The sequence below is a fragment of the Poeciliopsis prolifica genome, unplaced genomic scaffold, assembly GCF_027474105.1.
Source record: "Poeciliopsis prolifica strain line A6 unplaced genomic scaffold, Auburn_PproV2 SCAFFOLD133, whole genome shotgun sequence".
In the NCBI taxonomy this organism is placed as follows: domain Eukaryota; kingdom Metazoa; phylum Chordata; class Actinopteri; order Cyprinodontiformes; family Poeciliidae; genus Poeciliopsis; species Poeciliopsis prolifica.
Window position 1 is genome coordinate 292,010 of NW_026562508.1, and position 12,807 is coordinate 304,816.

Sequence of the window (12,807 nt, forward strand, 5' to 3'; positions counted from 1 at the left end):
GATGAAAATTGAACAATTAACAACAAACCTTAGATTAAATCTGTATTTGTACGCCGCAAAGCCAAAGCAATTGATAAAAATGACAAAAAATCCCTTTCTTAAAAACACAATTGATGTCTGTAATAGGACCCATCAATATATTGGAGATACCCCTTCCATTTCCTCTTTCTTACCCATCTGGGGGAACAGATATTTTAAGGCAGGAACAGCTGATGGAGGTTTCAAAAGCTGGGCAAATAAAGGTGTACAGAAATTGGCAGATCTTTATAAGGATGACAGGCTTCTTACATTTGAGCAATTATGCAAAATGTATAACATTTCAAAGAAGCACTTTGAAATGTTTGAATGTATAATAAAATTAAACATTTTATTATGTCTAAACATAAAAAGATTGAATCCAAACCACCGCTGTCATACCTAGAGAGTATTGTGCTAGAAAATCTAGAGAAGAGAAGTCATATTTCTTTATTTTATTTAGCTTTACTAAGGCACAATAAGGAATCCACTGCAGATAAACTGGATGCATGGAGAGTTGACATTCGAGAGGAGATACAAGTAGTGGACTGGAACACTGCATGTGTAAAGGCCCAAAAACAGTCAATCAATACAAGAATGAAACTCCTTCAATACAAGTGGTTGATGAGAACTTACATAACTCCAGTTAAATTGAACCGCTGGGGACCTAACATTCCAGATATTTGTTGTAAATGTTTGGTTGGAAGGGGCACTCGCTTTCACTGTGTATGGGAGTGTCCAAAGTTACAGCAATATTGGAACTTGGTTATGCAAACTTTGTCAGAGATCGTTGGAGTGAATGTACTGCTGAGGCCAAAATGTGTGTTTTGGGTATTTATCTGGAGAACTGTTTTTAATTCCAGACAGTTAAAATTGATTGACTTTGGACTCCTGCAGGCCAGGATATTAATATCTCTATACTGGAAAATAATGAACATCCCTTCATGAAAATCACATGTGGGTGAAGGAGATGACATTGTCTATGGCTCTGGAGCAACTCACTTACATTTTCAGAGGAAAAGGAGTGAAATTTGAAGAAACATGGTCACCGTTGACCGAGTTTCTGAAACACTACAAAGGACATTAAAAGAACTGTGCAGAGATTGCTGAGTTTTTTGTTTTTTTTAATCATTGTTTATTTGTGTTTGTTTGCTTTGGGGACTAAATTACTTAATGAGAATCTGTATCGAGTGTATCACTGTCACTTTTTTTTTGTCTTATTCTTGTATGTTATAAAAATTCAATAAATTTGGATGATTTAAGGAAAAGGATAAAAAAAGGGGGGGAAAAAGTAAAGAAAAAACTAAGCATGCTTCTATGTGGTGCATAGAAGCATCCAGCATTCAGCTTCTATGCACCACAAATCTGGAACAAGCTTCCAGAAAACTGCAAAACAGTGGAAACACTGAGTGCCTTCAAATCTACACTAAAACCCGGCTGTTCAGAGTTGCTTTTGAAACATAACCATGAAACAATCAATAATCGATGTGTAAAATAAATAAAATCATTTCATCCTATTTTCTTCACAGTTGGAGGGAAAATGAAGATGTAGTGGCATCTATCAAGGCAGGTGATAAATTAAGCCTTCAAAATATAAAAATGCAGCGGCTTGAGCGAGAGGAGTCCAAGTTACAGAATCAATGTACTAAAAATAAAACCTGACAACTGCAGACGGCAAAGCTGTGTGTAGGAGTTGCACCAGGTAAAGAGAAGTGATCTGCACTGGCTGCAAGTTAATGTGAATTATTTGATTAGCCTAATTGTAAATAGTTTATATAGTTAGAATAACGTACTCTTGCCTGTGTTCTGAAGGCAACATGTGCAGTAGAATGGCCGATGGAACGTGATGTCCACTGATAGTCCCTCAATACATTTCTACATTTGATCAATTTTCTTCAACTTCATTTGTGTTTGTTGTGTTTTTAATGTTTTCAAAGCAACAGCACAGACCTCAGTATCCACAATCCACATTTTTAAAGAAGTTCTATGAATAATCAGACATTCCTGAAATACTAGAAAGATTGATGAAAAGAATAAAAGTGATCCGATAAGTAGAATAACAGATTGAAAAAAATAAATATCTTTGTTTTTGAGCTCATATGACTATTTATTTATTCATTTAACTGTTGATATATGGTTGATTGATTAGACCCCTTAATTAAAAATTTGTATTTTGTAAAACGGCTTCAGTTTCAATTAATTGTTATTTTAAGGGTCCTGACCCCACTAGGGACAAGGGTGTTAGAAAATGGATGGATATTTTAAGGGAAGAATCTTAAAAAAAAAAAAAAAAAAAAGGGAAAGCAAAACTTTAATGTCTTGTTGATTGCAATGAACCCAGATTTCTCTCCCACATCTTGTCTTTTCCATCATCACCTTGCCCCAGCACTCTCCCAGAGTTAACTGAGCTGGAATTATAAAAATATCATATTCACACACAGAGCTGCTGTGCCCCTTCTCAGTAACTGTAGTTTACATTAAAGCAGGACAGACAACTACACTAGATCTATATATCAAACTGTTCAGTCGGTCAGACAGACAGAAGCAGTCCAGGTTGCTGATGTTAACCTTGGAGTTGAGCTGCTTTCCTCAAGTCTGTCATTTCTCCACAAACAACAACCTGTGTACAGCACGGCCACTTCCTCTTCCCTGCCTGAACGCGGTGCTCAGGCAGTAAAACTGCCTGAACAAGCCCAGCTCAGGCTCATTTCTACCCTGCTGCCTCTGTCATCATCTGAGAACAGATCGGGTTCCGAATCGGGCTTCGGTTAAATAACGGAAGCAGGCGATGCCCGTCTGGTTCCCCAGTAACAGACAAACAGGAGGGATGAGTGTTGTGTTGTGTTGTGTTGTGTTGTGTTGTTGTGTTGTGTTGTGTTGTGTTGTGGGGATGCAGAATGCTCTTACCGGCCCTCTCCTCTTCAGAGAGATGTTCTTCCACAGCAGGAGATGCAGCTGGTGCAGGAAGCCCATCTCGCCTCCCTCCTGCCTCGGTGTGTCCTATATTTACCAGATGAGCACACCATCGGTGGCCTGTGGCTGGACGGCAGGATTCTTCCAGTGCATCACGTCTAAGCCTGGCACGGCCCGGAACGGCAGGCCTTTCAGCGGTTCGGCAACCTGGAGGAAGACCGGTTCGGGTCGTGTTCTGTCTTTCTGTGGTCTTCTATACCCCGGTGGGCCTGTCCTGCTTCCAAACGCAGCTGCCGGAACTTGAAGCCGGGGAGCAAAATAGGAACAGTAGCTGATGTCATAAAGCTAATCAAGTTAAGCAACACATCCGTTTCCTGTATGGCTCTTCAAAACAAAGTCTTCAACCTTAAACGCACCTTTACGAAAAATAGATCCACTCATCCGTTCACATTGTCATATCACAAATAGTTTCATTTTCTAACTTCAAAAAATTATAAAATTTCAAAATTATTATGTAATTAGATCTGAGCTATGTCTTGTCATTAATTAAAAGGAAAAAAAACTAGAACATTTTCTGTGTGAATGCTGTAAACTGAATGTTTTGGGTAAAAAAAAAAAAAAATTGCAAAAGATTTTGAAGTCAAACAGTACCTATCGCTAAGGGGCGAGGACCGACCGCTATCAGTCTCATGCCTTATTTGGAAATGGGACCATTGCACTCCAGAAGTGAAGGGGACGCTATTTGCCATATTATCCGCGGTCTCCCGTTTTTATTTTCTTTTGAAATCCGTGATATATTTTCACTTTCAGGAAGGAGTTTCACTCTCAGCATGTGTTTGAACTTCTCTCTTGTATTTACTTCAGCGCAGCTCACAGTTTTTAACAAATTCTGTAGCTTTTGGTGTACTTCTAAATCTGCTCCCGAGTCGCATCTTTTCAGGTGTACCGAGGTACACCTGAAAAGATGTACCCCACACACACACCCCTGGTGTGTGGGGGGTGGTAACACTACTATCTTAACTACATCACTAAATGAGAATAGCACAATGTCTTTATTATTTACTATTAATTCCGGCATTACTGGCACCTTAAAAGATAAACTGGCTTAAAAAACACCATATTTCTTTCCATTTTCTTAAGGATTTAGAGTTAATTAAATGACATAAACTCAACCTTTACAAATTATAAATAATATCTAAATATCTCCATCAATTATAGGAGGAATACAAGAAATAAGGAGACATGAAAAGCAACATGATCAACTATGTTAAAAAGTTTATTTACAACATATACATAGGAAACGTAATTGAGCAAAAGTCAATAACGAACAAATGAATTAGGTTCACAGAAGAGTAACACATCTGGTTGTTATAACCAGGGTTGTAAAACAGATAGAAGTAAAAAAAAATCACATTTTTGTTTTTATGGTATATTATCCTAGGAGGTTTTTTTTGTTGGTATAGATATAGGAAAAAATTATATAAAACATGATTTAATCTATCATGATTGAAATTTTCCTTTGACTCTAAAACAATAAAATAAAACACATTCATAGAATCCAAATATCAACAATTTATGCATTGACAAAAACACTTTGCATGCTATAAATAAACGTTATCATTTAGTTTGGATAAAAATGATTATTGCACTGTCAATAAATGACTTCTTATCAATGTTCTTGGGTACCAGAGGCAAACAGTAACGCCTTTTTCTTAAGGATTTAGAGCTAAGCCTTAGAGGTTCAAACTGATGACAAAGGAGGATGGATGCTCTCTGCTAAAATATTTTGTTGGTTTCCATGTTCTTTCAGCAAACAGTTGAGACAGAATTGTTTTTGATCTCACCACTACTTACCTGCTATCTTATCTGCCCTTAAAAGTATTCTTAAAAGTTTGTCTGTTGATCTGCAGCTCATGTGACCAAACCAGCCTAAGCGATGAATAATGAAAACACTCAACACTGTCTTGTACACTACCTCTGGTTGAGTAACCCCAAGATCACTAGGTTTTCTTAAAAGATAAGAGTCTCTGGGCACAGTTCTTCAAAATATAGTCAGTGTTTTCAGCAAAGTTAAGCTGACTGTACAGCTTAACTTTATTAAGCTGTACAGGTATTTGAAATTTACCAGAGTTTCAACAGGTTAAGAGAAACTGGTGGAGCCACTCTGATGTCTTCTTTATCTCATTTAATTGGCTCTAAATCTTTAAGAAAATGACAAATTAATAATAAATAATAAAGACTTTGTGCTATTATCATTTAGTGATGAAGTTGTGCTATTTGTGTTACCACCCCCAAGCCACTAGAGGCAGTAGCAGGCCTCTAGTGGCTTGCTATATAGTGAAGCAATTTCTGAAAATACAGAAATAATAAATAAGTTCCAAAATTACTATTGGAAAAATGTTAATATTGTGGCGTACACAATGTGTATATTTCACACCCGAATGTATACTCTTATTGTGAACAGGAGAAGGTGAGGTTAGAAGACACCAACAGTTGTACTTCATTCTATTTTTGGTTTGGATTGGAAGATATTGAGAATAAAACAAAACTCAAATGATATTTTCTTCTTTTACTGCTGATTTCAAATTGGTGACCCCGAATATCTGCGAACATCTGAACATGGTTTTTAACAAGAACTCACCAGATGCTGCCGCTGCTTCTCTGCCAGCTGTGGTTTTGGACCCAGTTTCTTGCCAGACAACCGTTACTCCAACTGCCGCTTCTGTTTTTGCTGCCATTATCAAGCTTCTAGAGTTCTGGCATCACGATCCAGAACCATGGTTCCAGCATATGGAAGCCCAGTTTCAAATCCGTGGGATAACCACAGATGAGATCAAGTACTTCCATGTAGTTGCTGCTTTGGACTCCATTTCCACCAACAGTCTGATGGTTCTGCTGAGGAACCCACCAACCACTAACAAATAAAGCCCACTCAAGGAGAATCTGCTTCAGCTCGACCAACTGTCAGATGCAGAGCAAGCCGATCGCTTACTCTCTCTGAATGGCTTGAGGAATTGCGTGCTCTCCGAGCTGATGGAGAACATGCTGGCATTACTTGGCTCGGGAAATGTTTCTTTCCTTTTACCCATGTGTTTCTGCTCCAGCTTGCTCCACCTGTTCTCACTGCACTGGCCAACTCTTCCAGACAGAGGATTATCACTCCCTGGCTGAAAAAGCGGACCTGATTTTATTGGCTTCCAGGCACAACAGTATGAATGCATTTCTACCAGGTGTGACTGAAGGAGAAGCGGAGCCTGTTGATGCCATGGCTGCAGTGACAGGGCAACGAAAGGACGACTTTCTCTGCTTCTACCATTGCCGGGTTGGCGTGAAGGCGAAGCGCTGCATTCCTCCATATTCATTTGTGCATCAGGGAAACGACTGCTGGCTAACAACTGTGTGTGCCGGCAGCTCAGACAAGCTGCTGTTAATCATGGATGAGGTCTCTGGGCGGCATTTCCTGGTGAAGTCAGGTGCACAGCGGAGCATCTTGCCAGTTTTAGCAGCTGAAATTTTGTGCAAAAATAACGGACTGCGGCTGGACGCAGCTAACGGCACCCTGCGTTACACTTTTGAATTGAGGCCACCATGACCACAGACCAACTGACTAACCAGGATATTCTGGCCTTTAAAGCGGCTAAATTCAGTTTGCATTTAGAAGAGATATTCTTTCACTGGTGTGGCAGAACCCTTCTTTGCGATGCCTCGACCTTTGGTCCTCACTTGTTGCCGTCAGCGGGTTTTTGATGCAGTTCATTCCCTTTCACACCCGGACGTTAGAGCTTCTGTTAAACCGGTAGCGGCAAAGTTTGTGTGGCCGAGACTCCGTAAAGATGTACGGACATGGACGGCTTCCTGTTTAGCTTGCCAGCATACCAAGGTGTAACAGCACACTAAGGCTCCACTGGAGCACTTTCCCGTTCTGCAACGGAAGTCTGAACATGTGCATGTGGACTTAGTGGGGCCGCTTCCACCTTCCAGAGGTTTTACCTATCTCCTGACGATATTGGGCAGAACTATTCGGTGGCCGGAGGCAGTTCTGCTGTCATCAACCACTCCTGTGTGTCCTGGTTTGGTGTGCCATTGGACTTGACCTCCGACAGACGTCTTCAGTTCACTTCAGAGTTGTGGATTGCAGTGGCAGACAACCTTGGGATTAAACTCCACCGTATTGCTGCCTACCATCCGCAGGCCAATGACCTTTGTGAAAGGTCCCTTTGCACAATGAAGCCTGCATTGCGGGCCTCGTTGGTGGATAATATCTTGCTGGATAGATCACCTGCTTTGGGTTTTGTTGGGCCTGCTTTCAGCTCCAAAAGAAGACCTGCAGATTTATTCAGCTGAGTTGGTCCTGGGCCAGCTTTTGGGCACCAAGGTAATTTCTTTAGGGTTTGGCGGGTTCGGTTGATTCCCAGGGGAGAACAGTTCTAAATGGGGAATCTAGATCTTTTGCCCAGTTGGCAGGACATCACTGTCATCCACAGGTGTTTGTGCCAAAGGACCCGATTTCTGTCAGGTATGTATTTATCCGCCATAACTCACACCGCTCACCACTTCAGCCTTCTTACAATGGTACATTCCATGTTTTGGAGAGGATTTTTTTGATGGAGTTGGGGGGTAATCAGGAGAGTATTTCGGTGGCCACTGGATTATTCATGCCAGCCACATGCTGAATGTCAGTGGTGAACTCTGATGAATTGAAGCCAGCTCATGTGTTACCAGGAGACCCAGTTGAATTGGCTCATCCACCTGAACACACAGAATGTCCCCCCAGTGTCGGTCCTCCCCTTACAACTGGTTTGTCCTCCTCAGGTGGACAGTTTGGTCGGAGTTGATCTGGAAAGTCTCTTTCAATTTCAACCCCTGTTCCTGTGAAGAGAAACCGTGATGGCCGACGTATTAAACTACCTAGTCATTACCATTAGGTATTTAAATTGATTTGTTTGTTGCTGCTATTTACTTTTCCCTTTGTGTGTTTTATTTTATGTACTTGTGATGTTGTTTCACATGTTATGTGTTTTTTGTATTTGTAACATTCCGTGTGTTTGGGGGAGAGACGGGGGGGTGGGGCAATGTGTATATACTTCACATTGTGTGAAGTATATACAATGTATACTTTTATTGTGAAGGGGAGAATGTGAGGTGAGAAGACACCAGCAGTTGTACTATATTCTATTTTTGGCTTAAATTAAAAGACATTGAGAATAAAACAACACTAATTATTGTTTCGTCTTTTTCTGCTGACTTCCACAATATAACAACACAAGTGAGTAAAAAGACATAAATATCAGCATTAATTCCCTCTGTCATAAGTGCTGTTTAAATTTAAATGATGCAGTACTTCATTTAGACTCAAACAGCACCTCTTCATATGGGAGCTGGGTTTTGGGCCCTATAACAAGCACACATATCAGCCTATATGTATTTGTTTAATGAGAGAGAGTGGGCCCTGAGGAGATCAACTGGCTCTTAATACAGCCCACTCATGACAGCTAAGCCCTTGAACAGTTTGGGATGGAGGCAGCAAGATAGATATCTACAAAATAAGATCAGTATAACCGACTGACAAAACAGAAACCCAAATTATCCAGGCAGATGCCCACACAACAAAGTAAAGCCATTAACATCTGAGAACACTGAGGCCAGACACCTCAGCGTTCTCAGATGTTAATGGCAGATTGCTTAGAACATAGCTGCAGGACTCCACACAGAGCTCCTGTGGTAGGGTAAAGCTTTAAGAGTTAAATCAACTCTTTCATGCATAGTGGTCACGACAGTGGACAGTTATCCAAAAGCCATTTTCTTGCATTTCTTGTGAATTTTTATGTTATAATTGCACACAGAGCACTGAAGTGAACACTAATGCATTATAAAATATACTATCAACTACTGGCCATCAGCTGCAAATGCAAGAAATAATTTTTGTTAAATCAAATATGGCCGACCGATGAAAAAGCATGCCAACCCACCCGGTCCCTCTTTCTACTGACTCTTACAGGTCAAAAAAATATTATGACATCAGATAACCCCTAAAGAACAATACTACTGATGTATTTTTCAAATATTAACTTTGTATTTGGAGAAAATTGCTGTCAGGTTTAACACCTATTAAACACAGATTAAACAAACACAGGAAAGACGAGAGTTAGATTCTTTGTCACTTGTGAGGAGAACAGACAGAGATGTGCTTTCAGTTACAATCTCCTACCGCTCTGAAACCACGTTTGCCTGCTCCTCTCTTTTTATTGTATTTAGGATCCCTAATCACAAAGAACGCTGTAACTCTAAAGGGAGGGGAAAACACTTCATCACATAGCTACAGCGCCAATGACAATCACTAACTAAAACACAAGGTATCTTGCACTTGATAATCTCGTTCCAGACACAGGGTTAAACAGAGCAAGTTGTACATCTTCACGGTCATAGTTTTATAGCAATCTAGCAGGTCAAAGAGGCCTTGCTTCCCGCCGAGAGATAATCCTGCAGAAACCTATTGTCACTGCTTTCCTTCAGTGAGGCCTTCTGAGAAAGGAATCAACAATGCAGAAACATTCTTAATTCTAAGGTTAAATTAAACAATAAAAGCATATAAGAAAAGACATAAAGATACACAAGACAACAAATATTTGATTAATAATACTACAATTTACCCAACAATTATAATTGATCACCTAAAAATTTTTTTTCAAATTATAATAATTTTTACAAAAAACATTTTTCTACCTTTTTTTATGTGTTAAGAAAATAAAAAAAATGAAAAAATCCTGTCACAAAGGATTATAATTCATGCATGAAAGGGTTAAGAGCAGAACCAACCAGACCTAGGTAAACAAGAACATGATACACAACACAGGAAACCAAAACCTTAAAACAAAGCCCACAAAGATTATGAAAACCAAGTATCATCTCCGTAGAAGACACAGGAATTAAGTGTACAGCTGCAGGACACAGGCAGAGTTCCTCAATCATGTTGTGTTCTGGCTTTCAAATGCAGACCCTGGAGCTAAACTGCAGCTTTCAATAGATGTACTATGGTTTATGTTTTTCAGCAGTCGTTTAACTCAGGGCCCTCTACTGCAGCGCAGCAAGAACAGGAAAGGGAAGGGCAGATGCATGAAGATAAATTAGTAATGATATAGAGTGCCACTAATTCTGAAAAAGAATAGGTGCTCAAGCTATTTCACAAGTCAGTTACAACTTGTGAAAGTCGGTGGCATGAGTCAGAAGTGCTGCAGGGACTGCAAAGGTTTTGTCTATCCTCTTACGATGCGGGAAAAAACTGTATTAACCTCTTCTAAATTTAATCAGTTTTTGCTTTTTTGTCTAATGCTTTATAAATACCTTTAAATGTTAGAGTGAGATCATCTGAGTAAATGTAAAACACAGTTTCCAAAGATAGTTTTTATCTACTGTCAGTGTTAAAATGTAACTATAACCTAAAAGTTGATCATGCTGCCTCGGCAACATGTGTTTATGGCAACTGGCAGTCTTTTTAGTTCTTCAAATTGCTCTTTCCATAATTGCTTAAATTCTGTCTAGCGTGAGTGGTTTATAAACCTTTATTTTCAAGAGAGACTGTGCATGGCAATGCAAGGATGACTTGGACTGCCATACTGAAAGCAAGCCATGCATGCCCATACTTAAGTTCAATAACTACTAACATTCTTCTTCAGGATTTTCTGGTCGAAAACAAAATTCTAGGTCCTGAATATGGATAACATCTCACTACCACTACAGCAGGGGTGCTCAAGTCCAGTCCTCGAGAGCTACCATCCTGCAACTATCAGATGCATCCCTGCTCCAACACACCTGAATCAAATGAATGACTCGTTACCAGGCCTGTTCATAGCTGAGCCTGGTCTACTGGAGTAAGGCTGCAACTAAAAGTTGCAGGACGGTAGCTCTCCAGGACTGGACTTGAGCACCCCTGCACTACAGTGTTTAAATGACCCAGAACTTCTAAAAGTGTACAGTAAGAATATTTCAGCATGTTTTGGATAGCTTTTATCCTTTATTAAAAGCAGTAAATGCATATCCTTTAGTAAATTAAGTCCTCAATTGAAAATATTTGTATTGTATTTACTCTGCCATGCTCTTTTTATATTATTAAACTTTGTTGAAAAATGTGAAAATTTAAGTGGAAAAAAACAAAAACAGCATAACTCTGATTGGGCCAAAGCCTTTTCATACCGATGTATATAATAACGCAATTAATAGATAGAAAAACCAAATAACACAAATTTAAAATAGCTATACAGAAAACAAATATTCACATGTCATTTTTTTTTGCACAGTGTGGATTCAAGGTTAGGGTTAGGGTTATGTTGACATAGTGAGGAAAATAAATTGCACAAAACCCACAGAAACAAATTCAAAGCGGAGAAACAACGAAGAAAATGGGGGGAACAGAAAACCTAGGAAGACAATCAGAGGCCAGTAATCAGAGAACCCAAGAATTTGTTAAAGTTTAAGTCTGTTTTTGGGGTCGTCTGTAATGTGCCTCTGTGGGATGCATACGTGGAGACTCTGTAATACAGACTTAAATAACTAAGTATGACCAAGCCCAAAATGCATAGATTAATGTCAGTTAAACATTAGAGAGTTAGTGAGAATTTAGAGACAGGTCAGAGGGACAAAGCCAATAAAGTCCCACCGGTTCTCTGGACAGCATCCCTCTTTACAGAGCTCAGCCCAACACCTGTTTTCCAACGTGAGCAAGATGTCAATGTCCAAACATTGACATCTTGTTTGGATCCTATGCCACGTTGTCTCTTTGTGCCTCTGGAATCTTCCTCGTGCCTTCAAGAAAACTGAATCCATGTTTTTCAAACTCAATGTTTTTTGTGCTCTGACCCGTTCCAGGACATTTAAAAAAGTCCATTTGTGTGTCTAAACTCTACTTCACTCACAATGGCCTCAGCTTTTATGCGACACTGAGATATAAAGATATAAACTGTTTTCAAACACTACAAGGTCAATGGTAAAACTGCCAAAAAAAAGGTGATTAGAAGAACTGATCTGTTGCAGCTGAGAGCCAAGCAGCCCCATGGAGTCAATGAGAATGTGAAACACACAGACTACCTTCAATTAATTAGAGGAAAACATGGAAAACAGAGGACATACTAACATGGACGAGAAAGTCAGTGGACGGAAAACTAATATTAAAGTTATGAACCTGACAGACTACAAAAAAACATGGCTAGATAAAAGAACTAAGAATTCACAGTATACAAAATAAAACAAATGATAGGAAATGTCCTAAAACCCCCTAAAGACTGTGACAGTCAGTGTTGTTGACCAGATACAGAGGATGTAAAAAGACAGCTACACCATGAGAAACTGAGAGGGTGAAGCAAAAGATGAGTCAAAAAGTCTCTGTAGGCAGGATTTCCTCTACCAGAGGAGGACAACACTATGATCTGCCAGCAAGGCGCCTGCTGCCTAGTGCCATCTCTGGAAGGTAAGCCATCAAACTCTTGATTTTATTTTCCAGCAAAAATTCGGTTTGCTATACATTTAGTTCTGGAAGCTGTTACTCTGTGTGTCTGTTTTAAATGAAGAGTTTTTATCAAAAAGAGCTGTGAGCAAGTATCAAATATGTAACATGTCAGTTTCATTTTAGAATTGGTCTTGATGGTGTGACACACAATAAGGATAATTAAGAAATGTGCTCTTAGATCAAAATAACCAAGATACGATATGTTTCCACTGTTAATAATCTATTCAGCTCTTTTTAGTGTTTAATTGGCAGCACCAATAATGAAAACATGTAAGGAACAGGCAGCAGGGGTGACACTGGATCCAGCACAAACTTATAACCAGAATAATTTATTGACTAAAACAAGTCTTTAAAACATAACAAATTGATTGTGTCAGCTA

The 12,807-nt window shown here is 39.4% G+C and overlaps 1 protein-coding gene across 4 annotated transcripts in view; it reads right to left on the minus strand.

Annotated features, from left to right (window-relative positions):
* abca2 (ATP-binding cassette, sub-family A (ABC1), member 2) overlaps positions 1-5,672 on the minus strand; it is a 125,891-nt gene extending 120,219 nt beyond the window's left edge. For 3 of the 4 annotated variants that reach the window (XM_055024906.1, XM_055024907.1, XM_055024904.1), the window contains exon 1: positions 2,923-3,267. In XM_055024906.1, the coding sequence (XP_054880881.1) occupies positions 2,923-2,988 (66 nt within the window). In that variant the 5' untranslated portion in view covers positions 2,989-3,267. Of the gene's footprint in view, positions 1-2,922; positions 3,268-5,569 lie in introns of those variants that run through there. The other variant, XM_055024905.1, reaches the window with a different exon arrangement.
* Between the last annotated feature and the right edge of the window lie 7,135 nt (positions 5,673-12,807).